This window comes from Cnephaeus nilssonii (genome assembly GCF_951640355.1).
Source record: "Cnephaeus nilssonii genome assembly, chromosome: 17".
NCBI classification, from domain to species: domain Eukaryota; kingdom Metazoa; phylum Chordata; class Mammalia; order Chiroptera; family Vespertilionidae; genus Cnephaeus; species Cnephaeus nilssonii.
The window spans coordinates 7,240,915-7,265,410 of record NC_137088.1 but is presented as its reverse complement, the minus strand read 5'-3'; the positions used below and the strand labels follow the sequence as shown (position 1 = coordinate 7,265,410).

Sequence of the window (24,496 nt, the reverse complement as noted above, 5' to 3'; positions counted from 1 at the left end):
AGAATTGTTTCCTACTAGAAAAAACTATTTCCTGATATTCACAAAAGGCTCCAAAGGACTGTCTGTAACAGGTCACAGGGCACTGCTGGCCCGGTCTCCAGCCAGGGCAGAAAAGCCCATTCAGAGACCCAGACCTGGTTTTACCACAAATGTGTTGCAATACACATATTGAGCAGTAGATGGCGCCACAACAATGCTTTTATCGACCAGTTAGTTCAAGCTCTGTGGCTCCTGGGAAGTGATGGGATTACTTGAGTAATTTATTTGCTCATAACCTTGGGCTGGGCCTCTTGTGCCCTTTCTTTCCCACCCACAGACTCTACTTTTCTTCCCTTCCTCTAACCTACCCGAAGGCTCGTGGAAGAAGCAGGGCTGGTGATGTCTGGAAGGGTGGCCTGAGTTGCACATCTACACAAGGAGGGCTGGGAAGGCTGGTGGAGCCCGTGGTCCAGTAAGGCATGCCAGCAGGGCCTTGCAACGAGGGACTTGAGAATGTGAGCTTTCAAACATGCCACACCTCTTAACTCTGCAGGCACTGACTATGGGTGGTCAAGTCCAGCTCCTCCTCTTGCTATGTGGGATCTTGGGGGAAACTTCAACCACGCTAACCCTCAGTTTCCTCATGTAAATGGATCAGTGTCAGGCCGGGCACATGGAAAACACTCAATAGCCGAAACCGGTTTGGCTCAGTGGATAGAGCGTCGGCCTGCGGACTGGAAGGTCCCAGGTTTGATTCCGGTCAAGGGCATATACCTTGGTTGCGGGTACATCCCCAGTAGGGGGTGTGCAGGAGGCAGCTGGTCGATGTTTCTCTCTCATCGATGTTTCTAGCTCTCTATCCCTCTCCTTTCCTCCCTGTAAAAATCAATAAAATATATTTAAAAAAAAAAAAAAAAGAAAAGAAAACACTCAATAAACAGTAGCTAAAATAAGAGCAGTTATTAAGGCCTATCGCTGAGCCAGGCACCTTATCCATCCTCTCGCTCAGTTTGATTGGGTGTGCATGAGTCAACTGAGGCAGGCTTTGAGCTCAGGTCTGCCTGGCTCCAAGTCCATGCTCTTCCATGCCCTCCAGGAGCTGTGCCTGAGCCTTTGCTGGAAGCCTGGGAGCAAAGCACTCCTGGCTACCGTGCACCCAGCAGGACCTGCCACAGAGCTCCCTGGCCCTGCAGCTCTGGGTGAGACACCCAGTGTGATCATCAGTTACCTCTGGGATACAGTGACCCTTGAACAATGTGGGGTTTAGGGACGCTGACCCCTGTGCAGTGGAAAAATCCACGTATAACTTTTGACCCCCTTCAAACCTTTACGAATAGCCTATAGTTGACTGGAAGCCTTACTGATAATGCAAACAGTTGATTAACATATTTTGTATTATATCCATACTAGTGGCCTGGTGCACGAATTCATGCACACTGAAAGGAAATTAGAAGAAATATTTTAATATTGTTATTCGCCTTTTCTCTATAATAGAAATGTCAACCAAATTCACAATCGACAATGACAGATGGAAACACATGCGTGCAATTGGCACAGCGAGAGCTTTATATGTATCGTGCATGCACAAGTCAACTTAGCCTTTTATAGATATAGAATAAACTTGCTTAATTAGACCTGCTTTCTGATTTAGCTAAACTTTTTCCAGCCCAGTGAAGCACCCCAACTTCTCTTTCAGGTAATTGTCAGCAACACAGCAGTAAATATCAACATGAAGCAGATTATTATTGTAGATCATGAAGGGAGAACAAAGGGTAAAATATTTAACTGCAGCAGTGTTTGACTATATTCTGCGCAGTGAGAAAACCTGAAGTCATTTTCAAGGTTCACCATTCCTTACTTCTTTTCAGTCAGGTCAAGCTTCTAAGCTGTCTAAATCTCTGTTTTCTGGATAATGAAAAGAAAATAGGATTCCACTGAGTCTCCTATCTGCCTACTCCAGGACTTCTGTAAGGATCAAATAAGATGAGACACAGGAAAACGCTTCACAGACATTTGGTTACAGTGTAAAATGTTTCCACCTGGCTATAAAGCAAGTTGTGTTCCTGGGCTGAAGAAACTCTAAGGAGGCTAGCCGCTAGGGAGAGGAAGCTGGGAGTTGTTATGTGACGTCATTACTTGGATGGACACTTAGCATATTAGCCTTTAAATAGAGAGATTATATACTGTTTTCTATTTTTTAAACAAATTAGAAAAATTGATTTCAGAGAGAGAAAGGGAGAGGGAGAAAGAGATGGAAACATCAATGATGAGAATCATTGATTCGTTGCCTCCTGCATGCCTCCACTGGGGACCAAGCCCACAACCCAGGCATGTGCCCTGACCAGGAATCTTAACGGGACCTCCTGGTTCATGGGCTGATGCTCAACCACTGAACCACACCTGCTGGGGTTCTTGTCCCAGCCTTACAAAGGGTTCAGCAATCTGAAGTAAGGAGCTGATGCGTAGATTAAGAAGGAGTCCAAGGACGAAAGATAATTTTGAAAGGCATTGGGGGGTCAGAGGAGCTTCAGCTAAAGGAACTGAAGATTACTCATAGTTTAAGGACCCCGTGCTATTTATTAACACAATTTGTCCTAAGGCAAGGTGGAGACATACACTTCAAAGGGTAAGGTTTCAAAGGGTAGGGTTCAGAAGCATTGTCAGTTTGGGGAATAGCCTACAGCTGTTCAGGTGTTTGGCCAACAGGAGGCAATAACATGTAGATTTAAGATGCTCTGAGCTGTCTGGCAGCAAGCAATAATATTCAGGTTTGGGGGAGATGCTTTTCAGCCGTCCCAGATGATTCAGCCCTGCTGACATACTGGAACTGGCTTTCAGCACACACCGGGCCCGGGCTGTCTATTGTTTCTTATAATAAAGTAAGCTAGAGAAAAGAAAATCATAAGGAAGAGAAAATACAGTTACAGTATTTGTTGGAAAAAAGTCCACATAGAAGTGGACCTGCGCAGGTCAAGGCCTGTTGTTCAAGGGCCAACGGCCCCTTCCTGTTCAGCCGCTGCGTCCTGAGTGGGCAGCAGCAGCGCATTCTACCTACACCTCTCGGACCGGTGCTATGATTGCTCTAATTGTCATCATGGCCAACAGGGCAGGCTCCCCGAGGCACCAATCACTATCAGAACAGTCTTCGTGGTCAAGGAGCTCACGGCATAAAACAGGGACAGAACGTTTTTAGCATCGAGGGTATGGGAGCAAAGGGACCGGTAATAGCTGCCCGATGACTCAACAATTGAGACAGCTTTGCTTTGTATTTGTAGGGTCAGTCGCAGCCACTGAATTCCATCCAATAATTATAACAATAATAAAAACGACTTCAGGTCTGCAGGACAGCCAGTCAAAGGAGAGAGCAGCTAGGAGGCAGAAAATAACAGTGAGACAGTGAAACGGGGGAGGGAAGTAGAAAAGAAAAGAGACAGAGAGAGAGTCAGGGCCGGGCTTAGTCACTGGCACATCCCGAGTGCCTGGCCCCTGCTGCCACCATCATGATATCAAGAGGATCATCGTTATTATTACGGAGACACATTTTTACATACAGGCGCCCAAAGGGACAGGCACTGAATGAATTATAACCCCGGGCTAGACCTTTTAGGATATTGCATCAGAAGGCTTTGAAAGGCGGATGGTGCTGACCCCCTGCAGGCAGAGAACCACACAATAACGGAGGAAATTAAAAAAGAGAACAATCACACCGGACTTTCAAGAGAACAGATGAGAAACCCTGGCTGAATGGGAATGAATTAAGTTTGGGATTTGCAGTTAAGCCCAGGGAGCCTGCAGCGCTCCGAACTTGGCGCAGTTACTCCCCGAGCCGTACAGAGGAAGACGCTAGATCAAGGGCATTGGAGCAGGAAAAAGGTATTCAATGCCTGGCCCCACCCACCAGCACGTGGGTGACCTTACGGAAGTTATGTGAAAGCTTTAGCCTCCGTCTCCTCACCTGTACCATGGGTCTAATGATACCTGCATCCCCATCTTGTAATGGGCAAACAGAGTGCCTGCTCCTTACCCAGCAATGGTTCCTGTCCCCTCCCACTTGGGCCTCGTCAGCGTTTGTGGCCATCAGGCTGGGGTTGCTACTCATATTGTATTCCAGGTGAATGGGGCTCCCACAGTCAGGCAATGTGGTGGCCTTGACCAGGCTCAGTCCCTCTCAGGTCCCAATTCCCGAATGTGGTCCCAGCACAGGCTCCCTCATCACAGGGGTCTAGGGCCTGGAGTGGGCCAGGCGGGGAAGGAAGGGGTACGGGGTGGGGGGGAAGCATTGGCTTCGCCCATGTGGGTGGGCAGTGTGCCCAGACGCACTGCATGGAACCCATGAGGAAGCTGACCCTTGTCCACTGGATGTGCCCCCACCTCGAGGGCCCCAGGCTGGCCCTGCTGTGGTGCTGGTTAGAGGGGAAGGGCTAGGGGTCCTGGCTAAGGGAAGTTAGGCCTGTGACCTCTGGCAATCAGGATGCTCAAGGGGGCCAACTGTGCCTGGGGCCGAGCTGGATGCTGGATTTCTCTTTATTCCCAGAGTCAGGCTGCTCTGTGTGGGTGGTTCCCATGAGCACAGTGTGGCTGCAGAAAGGCAAGCATTCACGTCTCCTGACTAGCACTGTAGGCGAAAACACGCTGTTTCCGTGGTACCAATCACGGCCTGGGGAGACCTCACAGGAGGGGACAGGAGGAGACTCCTTGATGAAACATCCAAGTTCAGGATGAAGGTTGTAGTGATCTTGTCCCTGTGGTACGGTGCCCACACCCCTGCCAGGCCACATAACCTGGGGTTAAAGTGTTAACCAGAAGTGCTTACCCAAGGGGGTGCACCAATGTCCTTTATGGGCTTTTATTTCAAACTATAAACTCGAGGTTCTATCTCCCGATACCCCCTGTGACGCCCCCAAAAGTGGACTGATCCTGGGGAGTGGACATAACTTGCAAAGAGATTCATAAGATGCTTGAGAGTCAGAGAGGGACTTCCCCTGAGCCCTATTCTCTACCAACATCGGGAAATACACCAGATTCTGCTCTTCGCCCAGGAAAAAAGTAAGAAATGAGTCAGCGCTGTCTACCTCGGTGTCGAAGCCAGAGTGAAGACCGCGCTGCGTGGGAGGCAGGCCGTCTGGCAAGACGGATCTCCTGACAAGAAGAGAAAACCCCGAGAGGTACTGGTTTAGAGCCCGAGCGGGAACCTTGTGCTAAAAGGCTCCCTTAGTGAAGGCGGCAGGGACATACGCTGACAGCACGTTGACGAGGGAAGGTCCTGCCAATCAGCCAAGGAAGTCAAAGCTCTGATAAAGCCATAAGGATGCTCCTTGTCACCCCCACGCGCCTGGCGGCTGGTGAACCCTGGGCAGAGTGTATGCTGGCGAGGCTACTGCCCATCCCTTCTGGGGTGGCGTGTCTGCCATGTGGCTGCTCTGCACACCCTTCTTTCCCTCTGTTCAGAAAGGGGGTGCTTGCCCCTAACCCCCAGGAGGAGTGGTGTAAGCACTAGGCATTGCCCCGCCCCCCCTCCGCTGGGACCCCTTACACAGAGAACCTGGATCTCACAGGCCGGATGCCGCTACTGCAGACATGAGCAGGCCCAGGCCCGGGTCACAGGAAGGGCACTGTGCTTCGAGATGGCGCCCTTGGCTTAGTCTCAGGGTGACAGACAGGAAGGCTGAGCCACACCATGACTTCCCGGTTATGTCTCGATGTGGCCATTTTGGTGACTCAGATGGCAGTGGTCATTCTCTTTGCTGTCCCTTTTCGGTTTTGGAAAAGCAAGTGATCTTCCTGATACAGATTTTTTAATTTTCCTCAAGGGACTTAGTACAACTCTTTCCGGAATGAATGAAAAAGTGCCTATTGACATCTTGATTTTCCCTAAATTGGTCTCTGTGGAAAAACGCACTTCTGTACTCTTCAACAGTCCCTTTGCATCTATTCTTTCTCTCTCCTCCCTCAGCCCTCCTACCCGGACTCGCACACACACTTTCTGTTTCTCCCCCTGCCCACCACCCTTTTCCTTTATGCCATCCGGTGGGCACACGCGTTAATTACAGATGGTTCAGAGTGCTGACCCGGTTCCCGGGGAGAGCGTGCAGGACACCTGCGTTACTGCCTGGAGACTCACCCAGGGGATGCTGGAGGCAGGGTGGCCTCCCGGGGAGGCCGCGGTCCCTTCGTCCGCCGCCTTCGCACTGCAGCTCTGCGGCTGTGACCACTCTGGCTCTTCGTCCATTTGCTGCTCACTTTTGCTCTTCTGTTTTCTTATGATCTGGGGAGGAGGTGGGGTGACAGAGGGGGAGAGTTACTGGAGAGGCCTAGGAGGTTAGGTGGAGTCACTGGGACCACCTTTGGGATTTTTCTTTCAGCCACGCAAGAGCTGGGTTTCAACAGAACCCCAGCCTCCTTCAGGTCTGTCTTATGACAAAACAGTACAACTACAGCCTTGAACATTCCACAGCACTCTACAGTTTATAAATAATCATGTTATGATGGCAATCATGTGCCAGACTCTGGGCCAGGCACCATAGATGCTTTACCTCATTTAATCCTCAAAACACTGCTAAGAGCTACAGACTGTAACTATACCTGTTTTACAGATGAGGAAACAGGCTCAGAGAGGTTATCAGTTAAGGATGCACAGCTCATAAATAGTGGAGCTGGATCTCAAAGCAGAGTCTCTGGCTATAAATCTTGATTTTAGGAAGCATCGGGAAGGCCTATGCAGGGGCAGATAGCAGGAGTCATCAGGGTTGGCTTCAGCTTGCTGTGTTGGGCACAGCCATGGGGATTGAATGAGTCCATTTATACAATGGTCTCTGGGCTCCCACCTTCCTACAGGCAGGAAGTAGCTGAGAAAACTGCTGAGCCACTAAGATGAGCATATTCCCCAATGCCTTTTTGGACCAGACGAGATGATGAAGACAAAGGATGAGAGCCAAGGAGAACAATGAACTACAGTGCATCCCCAGGGACAGACCTGGGCCTAATCAAGGCACACCCCCTACCTGCAGAGTGGGGACCTGGCACGTGCACCTAGCAGGATTTCAGAATTGCTGTGGGCCAGTCACCTCCCATCTTTGCAGGCGGGTGGGGTAGTGTTGCTGTCCTGTTCCAGCATTGCAGGTTGGTATGTGGGGGACAGATGACTTGTTTGCTTAGTTCATAGGTCTCCATCTTAAAAGGAACTGACTCTGAATCACATGTACAATAACTTTGATCTGTTATTGAATGAGGCCCATTTGGGGGTGTTTAGGTGGGAAGAGTGTCATGTGGAAGAGACATGAATTACTGTGACTAAAGGGAAGACTGAATTTGTCCAATGCTCCCTTTGTCATGTGACTCTGTGTTTCTCCCAGGACAGGGAGAATATACAGGTGACCCTTGAATAACACAGGTGTGAACTCCATGGGTCTACTTAAATGCAGATTTTTAAAAAATCCACATATATGTGAATCCATGCAGTTCTAGCTCACGTGGTTCAAGGGTCAACTGTATTTTTCTTTTTAAAAAGTATATATATATATATAATTTTTTAAAAAATATATTTTATTGATTTTTTACAGAGAGGAAGGGAGAGGGATAGAGAGCTAGAAACATCGATGAGAGAGAAACATCGACCAGCTGCCTCCTGCACACCCCCTACCGGGGATGTGCCCGCAACCAATGTACATGCCCTTGACCGGAATTGAACCTGGGACCTTTCAGTCCGCAGGCTGACGCTCTATCCACTGAGCCAAACCGGTTTCGGCTAAAAAGTATATTTTTATTGATTTCAGAGAGTAAGGGAGAGGGAGAGATAGAAACATCAATGATGAGAACTATTAATCGGCTGCCTCCTGCACGCCCCCTACTGGGGACCTAGCCTGCAACTTGGGCAAGTGCCCTGACCAGGAATTGAACTGTGACCTCCTGATTCATGGGTCGACACTCAACCACTGAGCCACACCAGCCAGGCTTACCTGTATTTTTCTTACTGCAGTTGAGAATCTGCATAAGTAGAAAGCTGACTTAAATTATACATGGATTTTCAACTGCACAGGTAGTTAGCACCCCTAACCCCCACATTGTTCAAGGGTCAAGTGTACCTCCCACCTTTGGCTTTGTGTTGACTGTGTGCCTGGCTTTAGCCAATGACATGTGAGGAGGGAGTAGGTTACAGGGAGTTATGGCTGAGCCTAGGCCTTGATAGATGTCATTGGCTTCCTCTTGCTGCCTTGTGCTTGGTCATGGCCATGAGTAGCTGATGTGCCCTCAGTAGGGCCCCAGAGTGAGCACACTTGACCCCAACCCACAGCTTTAGATGGAGCCAGTACAGATGCATGAGCGAGAAACAAACTGTGGTACAATAAAAAATATATTTGCTGTTAGACTGATTCCTGGTACAGAGCTTCAAAAATCCTTGGACTATTTTGAGTGACAGGAGTGCCTTGGTTATGCTAATGAGGTGACTCATGGCCAAGGCCACTAGATAGAAGGAGGCTGGTGGCTAAAAAAAAGAAACAACCAGAGAAAGATGAATACCATACTATTTCACTTACATGTAGAATTTTAAAAACAAAATAAAGGTACAAACCAAACAGAAACATATTCATAGATATAGAGAACAAATTGATAGTGGCCAGATTGGAGAGGATTGGCTGGATGGGTGGAAAAGGTGAGGGATGAAGAAGTACAAATTGGGAGTCACAAAAAAAAAGTCATGGGGATGTAAAGTACAGCATAGGGAATATGCTCAATAATTCTGTAATGACTATGTATGGTATCAGGTGGATATTAAACTTATTGGGGTGACCATTTCATAAATGTCTAATCACTATGTTGTAATCTGAAACTAATATAATATTGTATGTCAACTGTAACTGAAAAGCAGTTAAAACCCTAATCATGTAAACCAAGGAACTTTAAGCTCTACCCCAACCTCTGGGGAGGGGACAGGGACTAAAGATTTGAGTTCCTTCAGGTGGTCAATGACTTAAGCAATTATGCCTACTTAATGAAGCCTCTATTAAAAACACTGAGGCTTGGGGGAGCTTCCTAGCTGGTACAGGCACAGAGAGGGCAAGGAAAATTTGTACACCCATCCCCCCAGATCTTGTGGTCCTATTATCTCTTCCACTGGCTGTTCATTTGTATCCTTTATAATAATAAAGAGATCACTGTAAGTATGTCACTTTCCTGCGTTCTATGAGTTGTTCTAGCAAATGATCCAAATTGAGGGAGGGCGATGGGGAAGCCCTGAATTTGTAGAGGGCTGGGCAGAAGTGGGTGACGTGGGGATGCCTGAGACTTGCACTGGCATCTTGTGGGACTGAGCCCTTCACGTGTGGAGTCTGTGCTAACTCTGCCTAGTGTCAGAACTGAATTGAATTCTAGGGGTTGGAGTATTGGCTGTGAAACACAGAAATAATCCTGTTTAAAGCCACAGAGTTTGGGGGTGGGTGGTTTCTAAGCAGTCATTACTGATACACCTGGTAAAGGAGTTCAGGCAACGTAGGTAGCAGGGGGTGACTGCAAGCTTTTTCTGCAAAAGACTGTTTGAGAAGTGTAAGAAGAGGATACCCACACATGCACACACACACACACACACACAGGTACACAGGCATGCACACACACAAAGCTCAGGAAACAGGAAGCCAGTGAGTAACCTGCTCAGTGCTGAATTCTTGGCTCCCCACCCACCAGCTCAATCCCTAAAGGCAAACACACTCCACCCTTTGTCTTAGATTTTGCAGTGCAGTCTCTCTGCATTAGCCCCCAGAGCACAGAGGACAAAGCGACCAGGCACAGAAATGGTGCCCAAGACAACAACCATGCCAGTGGTTGCCCTACAGCTCTCAGGAGGCCCTGCTCTGGGCCAGGGTGGTAAGCTGCAGTCATCGGATGGCAGGGCCACCTACCTTCTGCAAGATCGTCGTGGCCAGTTCCTCAGTCAGCTCCTCCTTGTGGTCCCGCAGGTAACTGGCCTCGTTCTGCTTGTCCTGCAGAGGGGAGGGGCAGAGAATGGCCAATTGCTGGGCAGGTTTGGGGTACAATCCCTTTCGTGGGAGTGAGAGGTTGGCACTGGTTTCCTGACAACCAGCACTTTTTTTCTGGCAGCCAGGACCCCGACCCACCCCGCCCCAGAGAGGAGAAGGGGGTCCATACCAGGCTGTCCCCATGGGCTTCTGCTTTGGAAATGGCCTCCTCAATGGCCTCCTCGGCCACGCGCAAGGCAACAGCCAATGTGTCCATCATGCTGTGTCCTGGGAAGCAGAACAGAGGTCACTTTCTGAAAGGGAATGACAAGTAAAATGACGGCTCCACTGGAAGCTCTTCTGCTTCGCTCGACTGCTCTGAGCTCTGGAGAAGGAGCTGAAGTGTTGGAGAAGGCTTTACTTGCAACTAGAAATTTGCTTTTGCTTTTCACCTCTGCCCTGAGGGAACTGTTACGTTGGTATAAAAAAAGGAGAAGTTAATCAGTAAGTGGTACATTCTTTATAAGAATACTTTAATATGAATTGCCCAGGTGTACTGATTTTTATATTCCAACTCCAAACACTCACTAGTTCATCACCAAGTATCCGGTGGCTGGGTAGCAAATGCACTTCTCTAGGCCACACCTTGGATTTACTCATCTATTTTGATGATCCTACCTAATAATAGACAAATATGCAAATTGACCACACATTCGCTACGCCCAAGCCATGCCCACCAGCCAAGCCACGCCCACCAACCAATCAGGACGAGTATGCAAATTACCCCAACCAAGATGGCTGTTAATTTGCATATCAAGACAGCGTAGAAAGAAGCCAAGAGCTGCAGAAGGGAGCAAAGCTGCGGAGAAGCAAGCAAGCCGGGGGGAGAAGGGAGAAGTGGAGGTGGGGCTGGGGGAGATGGAAGGAGAGCAGGCAGGCTGGCGGAGAAGGGAGAAAAGCAGGCGGGCTGGCAGAGAAGGCAGGGCGGGGGAGAAGGTAGGAGCCCAGGCGGGGCCGGGGGAGAAGGGAGAAAAGCAGGCGGGCTGGCGGAGAAGGCGGGGCAGGGGAGAAGGGAGGAGAGCAGGCGGGGCAGGGTAGAGTGCAGCAGGAAACCCTATTGCAGGATTCTTCCTGCAACGGGAACGCTAGTGGATCCATATAAGTGGCAACAACAGGAAGACCCCTGGAGACTCCCACACAGCAATACATAGTTGCATCAAGTGTTTACAATGCTACTGGGAGATCTGGACAGTATCTGAAGGTGCTTCTATTCTTCCAACCTTCCATTAGCTGTAAATTCTTAAGCAAGTTTACCTTCTGATTGCCTATAAAATGTTGAATCACTGCCTGAAACACTTCCTTCATTCTCCAGGTTTGCCTCAAAAAAGCTTCCTCCTGGGGGAGGGGGAAGAAAGGAGAGAGAGAAAAAGAGAGAGAGAGAGAAAGAAAGAGAGAGAGAGAGAGAAAGAGATATCATGATTATCATGCACTAAATTGGCAGACCACCATTACCCACTTGAAGTTAGCCCTGCTAACAGGTTAGGGAATCACTGGGTTACACAACAATGCTACACTTTTGGATCAATCACATTTTTCTCCTCACATTGATGATTCCTGGTGTAGCATTGCTACCACCCCAACTTTCTTCCAGTACCTTCTTTGGAGGCAATGTGGAGTCCAAGACAGAAAAATGGATTGAATTCAGAGAAACGTGAGGTCAATTCCTGGACCTGCAAATTATTAGTCACGTGACCTTGAGCAAGCACCCTGACCTCTCTGACACTGGGCTTCCCCACTAGAAGAAGAGGACTAACAAGAGCACTCTCCTCATGATGGCGATGAGACCTCGTGCATCTGCTCTTTAGCTACAGTCCATGGCACTGATTCCAACTGTTGCACTGCGAGATCTGGAGCTCAGCACAGGCCTTACACACTGCAGATGTTGCATATCATGGTCTGACAATCAAAATTCTGAAAATGGCCCAGCTGGTGTGGCTCATTGTTTGAACGTCGACCTATGAACCAGGAAGTCACTGGTTCAATTCCTGGTCAGGGCACATGCCCCGGTTGCGGGCTCGTTCCCCAGTGTGGGGCATGTAGGAGGCAGCCAATCAATGATTCTCTCTCATCATTGATGTTTCTATCTCCCTCTCTGAAATCAATAAAAAAATATTTTTAAAAGATTCTGAAAATAAGTTCCCTTAGATGAATTGAAGATGGAACCATTTATTCCGAATTCTCCAGAACAAATTATAGAGAAATTGGCTGTGCCTGAAGATTACCCAGAGAACTTTAAACAATATCTGTACAGGGTCCCCCTCCAGAGATTCAGAATAACTGACTGAGCATTGGAAGATGATCTGGGCACTGGATTTTTTTTTAAACACCCTAGGTGATTCTAATGGGTAGTCAGCATTGAGGATGGCAGATGACAACCATACAAGCGTGTTGGGTAGTAGCTAGAAGACAATGGTAATGACTCCCCACTCATCTAACATAACCAGGAGGCCATGTAAGCACTTGAGATGGAACTATATTTTCTAGGTGGCGTGCAGAATAAATCTCATTGTTTTATGATCATGGCTTTACAGGCTTGAGTACCATCTCATAAAGTGTTTCCCGTCTGCTTGCCTTCATTATCAAGAGGAAATCATAATTAAAATGGAAATACCAATTATATTAAAGCAACCAATTCTAATATGTCTATGAAGTGTCCTGGTACCTACAAAATGCTTTAAGATTGAACTAGGTAGTACAATATGGAGATCATAATATATGCCGGGCATTGAGCCTTGCTTTGAGAACACAGAGACAAAGGAGCTGTTGCCTCCACGAGGCCCGGCAGGAGCGCAGCTTAGTCAACCATCACCGGACGCAATGTGCTCAGTGCTGTCACTGAGCGCCGGGTGAAAGAAGTGGTGAATCACAGAGGGCTCGGGACCTACAGCTGTTCCAATCCTGGCAGACAGTTATTCCCAGCAAACGATTATCCTTTGAAGATGACACTGGAGGATTTCAAAGCCCTGAGCTGGCCCACTTGGGATTCGTGTCAGCCGGCTCCACCGGTGGGGCCATTGGGAGAAATGGAATGAGATCGGAATTGTGTTCTGTGCTGTGAGAGTCTCTACACAGGTTTGCTTTCCTTTCCATTTGCATTAAGCCCTGGAGAACGCCAATGAGATTTGAGTTTGGGGACACGTAAACGGGTCCATAAAGCAGACCAGAGGATGCACAAGAGAGGAAAGAAAAGACGGCATGCAAATGAGTGAGCCGATTCTATACTGGAACTTTCTTGAGAAATATTTTTGGGTTGAAAAACTACTGTGAACACCATTACTTTAAATTTCTCTTTTCTGCCTCCATTCCTAGAAACATTTTTTTTTAGAAAACCCCACAAAGAGAAGATAAAAATAATAGGTGGCAACCTTGGGCACTGCTCTCTTTGCCATAGGCAGAAAGACAGAGATTCTAACAACTACCACAAAAGGCGCTAATGACTCCAGGTTTAATGCTTCCATCCTATTTTGGAGAATACAAAATAATGATGGTGGAAAAGCTCTAAATGAGATGGAGGAGATTCACCCCCACCTCTTTCTTGTGGATAAAAAGCATTCACCCGTGTCAGCAAAGTGATGGGGGAAAAACCTCCCTCTAGACAGGAAAAAACAGCCTTTTTTGGAGGAGGTGCTTTTCATATTCTGACAACAATTTCTTTGTACTGGCTGGTCTACCAGAACTATAGCATATACCGTATTTTCCGGCGTATAAGATGACTTTTTAACCCAGGAAAATCTTATACGCCCAGTCGTCTTATACGCCGGAAAATACGGTACTTCCTCATTCTGGTTTCCCTACATTGGCTGTTTGAACTGAATAAAACAGCGTATGCAGGCGTCATCCTTCAAGCTTCCTGGAGGAAGCTGACATTTTTCTCACTCTCCCCTTCCCTCACATTCGGGGCCTGGTATAAAGAGCATTTTGGAGTAGGAGGAAAGGGAAGTGGGAGCCATATTCTCCGTGTGCAGACCTAGTCTACACAATCGACCCAAGATGACTTGCTGATGCTGTAATCCTTAGGGAAAGATGACTAAGAATCTTTTATTTCTAAGGATCCAGAATTAGAATGTCCACAATTTGCAGAAATACTTCGGTCCTCCTCGCTCCTAATATACCCAGCCCACTGGGGATGCTGGAACCAAAAGGACTCAAAACTTAACAGAAGCTTTGATTTAGGTCCTATTTTTGCTTCCTCAGTAGAGGGGGATATCTAAGGAGCTTGTTCTGTCCTGGTGAGTGTGCCTCAGCATACAGGGCCTCCAAGCAAGGCCTTCTTCTACCCCCCGCGCCCCGCCCCCCCCAGTCCCCTAAGGACTCCCGGAGTAAGGGGCAGCCAGCATACCTAGGATGTCCAAGGCCGCTCCGCTCTCCAGCCGGTGTTTCCTGTACAGGTTTTTCAGGACCTTGGCGCTGCCAAAGCGCTTGAAACGGCTCTTCACATTATTGTAGAACCATTCCAGAGACTGGGTTCGCAGAAGCCTGAGGAAAACACAGAGTTATAGAAGAGAACATCAGAATTACAAGATAAGATTGTTGAATGGTGGATTGCAAAGGCTGCCGCCAGGGGGTTTGGGGGGAGTCCATGGATTCCACAGATCAGTTGTTGAGACTTGTGCCCTAGCGACTCCATGGGGGTGGGATGGGAGAAGAGCTTTGAAGGAGGCTGGAAAGTAAGGGATTAAAAACCAACGGAAACACCATTGCCCAAGAAAGATCTATGTAAGAATCCATTTCTGAAACGGCCTGGTGTTGGATGTTAGGGTACCCTCTGTTTCTTCTAGAACGTTCCCAGGTGTCACTCACAGGGCTTGGGCCCAGCAGCCTTGGGCAGGACCTGCCCTGCTGTCCCTATCTGGCCCTCAAGGAGCCTTCTCCAGATTTGGGCCACTGGCCCTGACCTCCCTGAACTTTCCCATCTCTCAGGTGGTCTCCGTGGCTCTCGGCTCCACTCTCCTGCTTGATGCATTCCTCTTTGTATGGTTCAGAGAGTTTGGCTCATATACAACCAGGCAGTTGTCAACCAGGAGGATGGAGGAGGGGGGAGTGAAATGATTTCTTTTAGCCTTAGCTGTTTGGAGGCAGGAATAAAGGTTATGTGAATATGGCTTTTTTTTTTTTTTTTTTGCCTTCTTATTTAAAAAGCTGATGGGGACTGCCTTCTTTTACTTGTCAGCACCAACTTGAAGTAAGAGAATTCAACAGAGTTCATTTGAAGAGCTGCAGTTCTTGCTCTAGCTGCAGAGATTTGCACTCCAAGCTACGCTGGCCCAGAAGGGAAAGCCTGCATCTTCCTGTGCTGATTAGTATGACCGAGACAGCAAAGAACAGTCAACACTTATGGATTCTTCCCCAACCTCATCACTCAGTGTGTGGCCTTGGAGATGTCAGTTTATCTCCCTGCATCTCATCTCCCTCGTCCTCAGAATACAAATGATCTCAGCTTTTTGCAACCGAAGTTCCAGCACCACACAGTTGCATCCGATACTACCTCACCTCTCAGGTCCTGGCGCATTAACGTGCCACTTCTGCTCCGATAACATCTTCACGCTCGTATTAAGAAATGTGCCCAATTCCTACCTTTTTGGTTTATTCACCTGTTTCATTAGTGGTAACATCATGCTCTATAGTGAGGTGTGTTCCCTTCCAATTAAGGCCCACGCTGGTTGTTGGAGTCTCTATGGCTTACAAGCCAGTGTTAACGTCCTCGCTCCCACCCCCTCCTCAAACAATCCCATGCATATTCCACCGGCATTGCCCTCCATGGTCCCAAACCTTCCTGTGAAGTCAAGGGGCCATGCCATCGACCTCCGCTCAGGTGCCATTTCAGCCCATAATGGATGTGTTCGACCCCGTCACTGTTTCCAAAATGCTGTTTCTCCTTTGGCTCCCAGAATACTCTGACTTTCAGAATGCCTGTTTCCCTTCTCAATCTCCGCCCTTTGTAATGACTTGTATGTGTTCGGAGTTTGGAGGAACAACAGAATAAAACCTTTTCATATCTATATATATAAAAGCCAAGCAACCAGAACAGAACAACCAGAACGACCAGTCGCTATGACACACACTGCGGTGGCCAACTGGCCTGACTGCGACCCCGATCAGCCCCCAGCAACCTCATGCGGCCCCTCCTCCTGGCCAGCCCCGCCCCTGATCGCACCCCTCCACCCCACCTCCCTGCCAGTCCGCCCGATCAGCCCCCATCAGGGCAGGCCGGCCTGGCCAGAACCCACCCATGCACAAATTCATGCACTGGGCCTCTAGTTAAGGAATAAAGAGATAAACCACGCCATTTAGAAGTATGGAGATAAATACCAAAAGAAAGCTAAAGTTGAAGATGATTGTATTTAGCAAGCAGGACTAGGGTGGAGGTGGGGGGAAAGGGGACGACTGTGGTTTTGTTGGTTTGTTTGTTTTGTACAATCAATCAAGAGAACTAGCTGACATTTGGTGCAGGTACATCTATGACTTTGATGACAATAACATTAAATACACATCCAAGGATTTAGCTCTTAGCTTAAGGTCCCTGAGAAGTCCCTTAATGTCCCTTCTGGGTGGCAGACACTAAGCATTCTGCAGGAGCTCTGTGAAAATCCAGGCTTAAACAGTGAAATCCCTGAGAACACACATGTCCCCTCAGTTGCTGCCCACAGAGCCTGCGTGTAGAATCAGCCTGGAACAGGTCAGCCTCCTTCCATTCAGACCCGGCTCTCCGACTCCCGGCTGGGATACAGTGGGAGCCCGGCTGCAGACTCAGCCGTCTGCAGGGCAGGCAGCCGCACCTGCCAGCACGCGCCACATCAGGGCTGTTTGAGCAGCCGCCGAATACATTCTTCCTGCCTTTGCCATGTAGTCTATCAAGAGAGGAGAAATACATTTTTCCATTTTTTAAATAAAACCAGTAGTACAAAATGTCTCTTTAAATCCATCGCGTACATGTTTGCACAGATGCTCACACGCAAAACGCTGAAAACGTATGCACCAAATAGGACCAAAATGACCCCGTCCTGTCGCAAACATCAATGACAACAACCTGGCAGCCTATAGGAGAGGATCATAGTACACAATCAATAAGAGGGAGCTAGGAAATAAAGGGCAAGTCAATATGGGTTAATTATGAAAATTACCGGAAGCAGTGGGTTTCTCTCTGGTTCAAGTTCTTCTACCCAGATCTAGTTCAGGTGTCTTGAGATGGAATTAAATGCCAGGAGGATCCCCACATTTAATGGGGGTCCCCACATCTTCACTCCATGTCCTCCTGGCCAGAAAAACCCAAAGACAGAGCCTGAACCAAGAATCCTTCTGAGGAAGACCAGGGCTCCCAGCAGAGAGCTCCCGCCGAGCGAAGGAAGGCGCAGCACACAGCACACTGCCACCATCTGCTTCTATTACCGGCTTCAGGAGGGAGGCGATGGCGAGCTGTGAAACCGCAGACAACCAAGCTGAGAAAAACCCATCAACACGTGCGAGGCGGGAGGGAGAGGGACCAAAACTCATTTAAAGCTGCCCAATTTAATAACACTTGGTGGGGAAAGGTCATGTGAATTTTTGCTCATATTTACTTTTTTAAAAATATTTTTTATTGATTTCAGAGAGGAAGGGAGAGGGGGAGGGAGATAAAAATATCAAGGATGAGAGAGAATCACTGATCGGCTGCCTCCTGCACGCCCTACACTGGGGATCGAGCCCGCAACCCAGGCATGTGCCCTGACTGGGAATTCAACCGTGACCTCCTGGTTCAGAGGTCGATGCTCAACCACGGAGCCACGCTGGCCAGGCTAATTTTTTTTTTTTTTTTTTACTTTCTTGCTTTGCAAATTCAAGATCCTGTGATATAGAAGCACACAAGACGTGGTTTCATCATGTACTTTCTCATGAGTCAGACCATCGGGTCTGCTTTGCTAAATGTTCTCAACACAGACATGCCTGCCATGGCAGCAAGAGCCAGAGTGGCGGGGGAGGTGGGGGGGAGGAGGAGGAAGGAGTGGAAGAGAACCCAAGGGGTCTCTCTGGGCAGGGCGAGCGGGCACTCTTCCAGGGAGCACAGGAGGATGTGCACATGTTTTGCCCCGTTCATACTGACTCCAGTGTGTGCAAATGTAGCTACGGCGTGAAGTAGGGACATGACCACTCGCTGGCTGTGACCACAGGCAGTTTATTTCGCTTCTCGGAGCGTCAGCATCCTCGTTTGTACAATAGCCATCATTCCCACTGCCACCTTGTTCAAAGGATCGAAACAGACCATCATGCTTGTGGCGCTTTATAATACTTAGTATATTTCAGACTGCACCTATTAGTACCATCTCCTCTGCAAAGCACGGTTCGCAATAAGCATGGGTAACGTGTTTCTTTGACCTCACAAATGATGGAGATATCACAGAACATTTCTTTGTGACCCCAGGCACTTGCTTGAAATGTGCCCCCTGCAACGTCCCTCCTGTTCTGCTGCGAGTCCCCCTCCCTTGTATGTAGGGAGGATGCATTCAGGAGGCCACCAGCACAGAAGGTTCTACAGGAACAGCTGCCTAACTGCCCAGTGCTGTCCCCAGTGCCTGGTGGGCCAGTCTGCTCTCTGCCCAAGACCTGGGCAGATATTTCAGGTAAGATTTCATCCTGGGGCTAAATAAAACAGAAGGTCTTGATTCGAAATTTCTGCACACACACGCACGCACGCACGCACAAAGGGAGCAGAACATTTGACAGGAAAGAGTCGGACGCTTCTCTCTACAGGATCTAGGCATGGTTTTGATTAAGAATGTGCTTTTCCCGTGATTGTGAAGCGGCGGGTAGACTATTCTGCAAGTCATCACGTGAGCTCCCTCCCCTGTGTGAGTGCGTGTGCATGACTCAGAGTACGCACTGGGGACCCAGGGCTCCTGCGTACAGCTCACCACTGTTACACAGACAGCGCTTGCTGAGCAAAGGACCTCAGATAAACCAGGAGCACTCAGGAGGAGAGGAGGAAATTGGTTCTTTCCTGCCCGCTGACAACGAACCGTGTCCTCTGCCGGTGGGTCCCTTTCTTCCAGACGAGTGCACGTGTGCAGAATTCTGTCTACACTTTGCTGGAATGTATTGCGTTAGGAATGGGTTCTGTTCACTTATACAGGATCTAAACACAAACTCCGAAAAGGCACAGGCCTCACCCTCTCCTTTTCAGGCAACAATTCAGTAATGGCCACTTCTTACCAAAACAGGAACACATTTACAGTCTGCAAATCAAACATGAACTTTACGTACTTCTGTTCAAAGGTAAATCTCCAAAGAGAGGTTGCTGCTGTTGGCTGATTTGAAAAACAAACTGAAATCGTGGAGTGATCTCTGACGGGGCCCAACGCGAGTCATCCGACCTGTCCATCTATCCGGACTTGAAGGTGCTAGCGGGCCTGACTCACAGGAAGTGCCGTAATAAACCCGAAGGGAGGGTTCCTGGGTTGGACAGATGAGAGTAGATGGAGGACATTGCAATTCTCTAACACTCTTCCAGCTGGATCCCTCCAGCAACATTTCTGTTCTCTTAAGTCACGGAGCTCATCTTCATCGAGGTCCACACCGCCCCTTTGTACCTGTTGTCAACAGAGGATCACAAATCCCCTTCCCAGTGTCCAAGCTATTTGAGCAGAAGCGACCTTCCAGTAGGTTCTGTGGCGATCCCAAGCCTCTCTGCTGTTTGCTGCCTCCTGAGAAACTCGGGAAGCCTGAGCTCGGGGGTCGGGCTGGGGACACTTTCCTCAGGGATGGAAATCGTGCTCATTCCTTACAATCCCACCTCCGGAGTGGGAGCCTGGCCAAAGATACCAAGTGTGGAGGTGGTGGTGGTGGGCTGTTTTCTCTTTTATGTTAGCAGTCTCCACCACGGTGGACTTCAACGCTTTGAATAGCAAGATCTAGTACATCTGTCTATAGCCAAAAATATCTCTTGAGAAAAGCCTTGAATAAATTGCTTTTAGAGGGGCCTTTTGGCTGTTCTCACCCAAATTGAAACCACTGCCCAGGATTCGACGAAGAACCTCAGACTCTATCCTTTTGAAAGTCTTCAGATTTCCGAATTCTTGAGAGCACCGCATGCAGAGAGTAAGCATGTCAACTAGAGAGCCAACCCACCCTGAGTCAACCCTGACCACTTCCTGCCCGTGAGACCTCGGGCAAGTTCCTTGACCCCCCCCTTCCCTTAGTTTCAGCATCTGTCAAATGGGTGCACCACTACGACTAGTACTGCCGTATGGAGTTGCTATGAGGGTAACTGAGTGCTTAGAACAGGGATTCGGCGCAGAGTAAGCTCTCAGTAATGTTAGCTGTTACACACAAAAGCCATTTCCCATTTCCACAAGCCTTTTCAGTTGTGGTTGGCAGTGGGATCGGAGATCCAAGGCCCAGCCTCTGAAGACGGTGAAAGCCTCCATGGCAACAGCTGAGCCTTTTCTCCGGGTGCTGGCAGGGCTGCTGATCCCCCGGCACACGGATGCAGACAGCAAGGAGTTAGGACGATGGGTGGAGTGCATTGCTTCACCCAAACATTAAACCACGGGCTTTGCCAAGCCGCACAGCTGCTGTGCTCAGAGCGCCCAGATTTTCCTTACAGTTGTCATTGTGCCTGGCAAAGGACATTTTCCTCCTTTCAAAGATGCGGATGCCTTTGCCCAGTGCTCCATCCTTGCCTGTGCTCTCAGCCTGCTGCTTCGACATGGGCGGGGGGGCGGGGGGAGGGCTCTGGGCAGATCTGCCGGGATGAGCCCCATACCCCCGGCTGCTCTCACAGCAGCTCACCTAGGGCTGGTCCAGACACTCCTGTATGCAGTTCTTGGCCTGAAATCACACAGGGGTTCTGGCCTGGATGGCCACCCTGTCATCATGGGCCCGTTGAAAACAATCTGTGATTTCTTTGGTCACCGAGAGGCGGGTGTTGTTGGAGGAGAGTTGAAAGTAGGGGCTGGAAATCATTTGCAGGGATCTCCCCATTGCATTTCCATGCCACCTTTGTCATGTGCTAAACTTGACTTCATCTCATATCACAGTGAGGTTTAGGGCAGAGCAGATGCACGTTAAGTCAGAAGAGAAAAGTGGGAACAAATCCCAGCCTAGGTTCAGAGAGCTGGTTCCAGCCCGCCTCTGTCACAGAGCGGCTACGTGACCACGCTCAGGTCACTTCCCTCACTGAGCATAGCTTTCTTATCTCGGGCACTCCACAACCACATGAAGTTGGAATTATAGTTTAAGTTGGAACATAAGTTTAAAAAATTTAAAATCCTCATCCAAGGGTATGTTTCTATTAATTTTAGAGAGAAAAAGAAGGAAGAGAAAGAGATAGATAAGGTAGATGGAGAGAGAGAAAGAGATAGAGAGAGAGAGAAACATCGATGTGAGAGAGAAACATCGGTCGGTTGCCTCCTGCACACGCCCAGACTGGGGAATGATGCTGCAACCTTTTTGGTGTATGGGACAACGCTCCAACTGACTGAGCGATCCATCCAGGGCAAGTTTAGGATTTCACTGCCATTTGGGGTATATCCAGATGTGGTATAGCCTGAGAAAACAAAACCAGGGAAGCCAACCTGTGAAGGGTTAGAGGTCACAGGTATGGTCTGAGGGCTTAGGGTTAGTGTGTGTGTGTGTGTGTGTGTGTGTGTGTGTGTGTGTGTGTGTGTTGGGGACTGGGGAGGAGGGACAGAGGGGCGAGGTGTTATGTTGTACAGCCTAAATGTATCTGGGAGAAAAGAGGGAGGGTGTGTATGTGAGAGAATGAGAAAGAGACTAACACTATGCCTATCATAGTATACAGGTTCCAGAGCAGGTCGGATGAGGAGAGAGGCAGGAGGGGGAAGAGAAGGAGAAGAGAACTGGGAGGGGAGGACGGGAAAAGGAGGAGGAGGAAGAGGGACTGTGGAGTGTGTGAGATAGATATTATGTGAGAGCATATTGTGAGTGTGTGAGAGAAAAGGAGATGGGGGCGGGGGAACAGGGGGTGGGTAAGAAGAGCCAGAGAAGAAAGGGAGCGAGGGGGGCAGAGAGGGTATCTGTGGTGTGTGTGTATGCGTGACTCCGTGTCTGTGTGTGTGTGTGGTGTGTGTATCAGCCGTGACCAGGGGCTGTGTGCACACTCCCACACGTTCCTCAGAAAGCTTCCAGCTCTGGTGAAGCTCAGGCAGGGCTCTGGGGACGTCTCTCCTCCGACTGCCTCCAAAGCACAGCTGGCTCTCCACGCGTGAAGGCGGAGGATCAGGAGGCGCCCCAGGGCCCTGCCCCACTCGCCAGGGCCTGATTTCGCTCTGGGTGCCGGAAAGTTGGCTCTGCGCTGGGTGGAGGGGTCCGCCCTCGGGACCGTGGGGCCCATGTTAGCTGGGGTTTCTCCGAGCAGCACCACCTGTGTAGGCAGCAGCTAGAAGCTGACTCACCCGCTCGGCTCAGGGAGGGAGGATGCTGGGATCTGGGTACAGCTGTGGGCCAGGAGGTCTTCCTGGAAGCGATGCATATTGTTGTTGCTGGTTCTGCGTACAAGTGGAACAGTGTTTTGACCAGGCTGAGAGCAGCGATGAGGAGAGAAGCGAAAGGAAAGCTGGGTGCACCTCACCTCTGTGCCTGAGCTATGCCGAGACAGGGCGGCTGCTGTGCCGACGGTGCCCTGCTATCCCAGTGCTGGGCAGGAGCTGCTCGTGGACAATGGCAGACTGGCTTCTAGGGTCCGGCCAAGGGCCAGAGAGAGCAGGCGAGGGGCTCGGCTTCCTGGAGGGGAGCGGTCACCAACTACAAAGCTGGGATGTACCAAGGGACCCAGACCTCCCGGAACGGGAGGCCAACTCCACTTCCTGGGGTGGGAGCCCCTGAGACGGACTTGCCTCTGGAGGCCAGTGGGGGTAGCCTCATGCCCGCAGGTAAGCAAAAGGAGACGGTGGGAAGATTCTGGGTTTCAGAGCCAAAGAGATGATTCCACATCCAAGCTCAGTATCTAATCAGCTGTGTGACTGTAAGCAGGTTACTAACCTCTCTGAGCCCATTGCCTACCCTGTGAATCAGGGATAGCAGGCTTCTAAGGACTTGGTGAGCTCACCCAGGGGTCGGCAAACCGCGGCTCGCGAGCCACATGCGGCTCTTTGACCCCTTGAGTGTGGCTCTTCCACAAAATACCGCGTGCGGGCGCGCACGTACAGTGCAATTGAAACTTCGTGGCCCATGCGCAGAAGTCGGTTTTCGGCCTGGGCGAGTCAATTTTGAAGAAGTGGCGTTAGAAGAAGTTTAAGTTTAAAAAATTTGGCTCTCAAAAGAAATTTCAATCGTTGTACTGTTGATATTTGGCTCTGTTGACTAATGAGTTTGCCGACCACTGAGCTAACCTATACAGCAGGCCTGGCACTCAGGAAGTGGGCCACGACTTTCAATTCTCCTCTCCCTCCTTTCTCAGGGTTCTGCGTGACCAACTGGAGTCCCATGTGACAAGACAGCCCGTGACAGCCCCAGGCACAGCTGAAAGCATCCCAGAGCGAAGCCCCAGATACTTCTAGAACACCCCAAGTCAGCATGAGCACTTGCCTTGAAAATCAGATCCACCTGGGGGAGGGATGTGGGGAGACGCACCCATGCCTTATGGTGGGGGGTGGGTGCCTCCCACAGCCTTTCCTGGCGGCTGGCTGGGATCAAGGGGCAAGGAGAGAGAGCCCGGGAGGGGTGCGAATCATCCGGGGAGGGGGCATCTTTGGGGTTTTGAGATGCTGACCATGAACAGGCTGCAAAGACCTCAGGGTCTGTGAATTGAGCGTTAGTGACACTTTCAAAACCGGGAGGAAAAGAGGCTGCAGCCCCAGGAGCACCCCCTTTGCAGGCACGGGGGCAGCGGCCTTGTCCTGCGAACGAGCAGGAGCGAGCAGGCCGGGGAAAGGAAGGCAAAACCGCGCTGCCCAGGCTCCGCCAGAGCGGAGTCCACCTCCAGGCCTACAGAGCCTCCGCCCCAAGTCACAGCTTCTGAAATGCATCCTAACGTGCGTCTGCAATGCCATCTCCCCCCAGGCAATTCCAATCCTGGGCATCATCACTGGGGGAGAGTGGGAGGTGAAGACTTCCCTGGGCAACAATCACCTTCTTTCAGGGGGGTTCTGGGGAGAGGAGGAGGCAATCCAAACAGGTCCCTTTTCTTGTTTGAATTCTCCCTACTCTACCCAGCCCTTGATGCAGCTTGGACACGAATCCCACAGTCTAACGGGTAGATCAAGCGTGCTATTAAATGTGAGAATTGGAAGTGACAAGGAAAATGCCCCGTGCCATGATGCTAATACTCATTAAATCACTCTCGCCTGTTATTTCGGATAAAATACAAGCCCACTAAGAATGTACTTAGCAACTGTCTGCTCATATGTGTGCCCAGTGATTTAAATCAAATACAGAGAGGCCTTTACAGAATAGCCACGGGGATGTAAAGTACAGCAGAGGGAGTATAGTCAATAATCTTATATAATAAAAGCCTAATATGCAAATTGTCCCTTCAACCCGGAGTTCTACCAAGGGGCGGGGCCGGCCCGCCAACC

General features: G+C 49.6%; 1 protein-coding gene across 2 annotated transcripts in view; it reads right to left on the bottom strand.

Annotated features, from left to right (window-relative positions):
- The window catches only part of MYRIP (myosin VIIA and Rab interacting protein), a 165,226-nt gene that overhangs the window by 41,930 nt on the left and 98,800 nt on the right, over positions 1-24,496 (bottom strand). For both annotated transcript variants that reach the window (XM_079795413.1, XM_079795414.1), the window contains exons 4-8: positions 14,329-14,465; positions 11,244-11,324; positions 10,120-10,217; positions 9,873-9,953; positions 6,101-6,244 (exon numbers count right to left, since the gene is read on the bottom strand). In XM_079795413.1, coding sequence (XP_079651539.1) covers positions 6,101-6,244; positions 9,873-9,953; positions 10,120-10,217; positions 11,244-11,324; positions 14,329-14,465 — 541 coding nt within the window. The remainder of the gene's footprint in view (positions 1-6,100; positions 6,245-9,872; positions 9,954-10,119; positions 10,218-11,243; positions 11,325-14,328; positions 14,466-24,496) is intronic.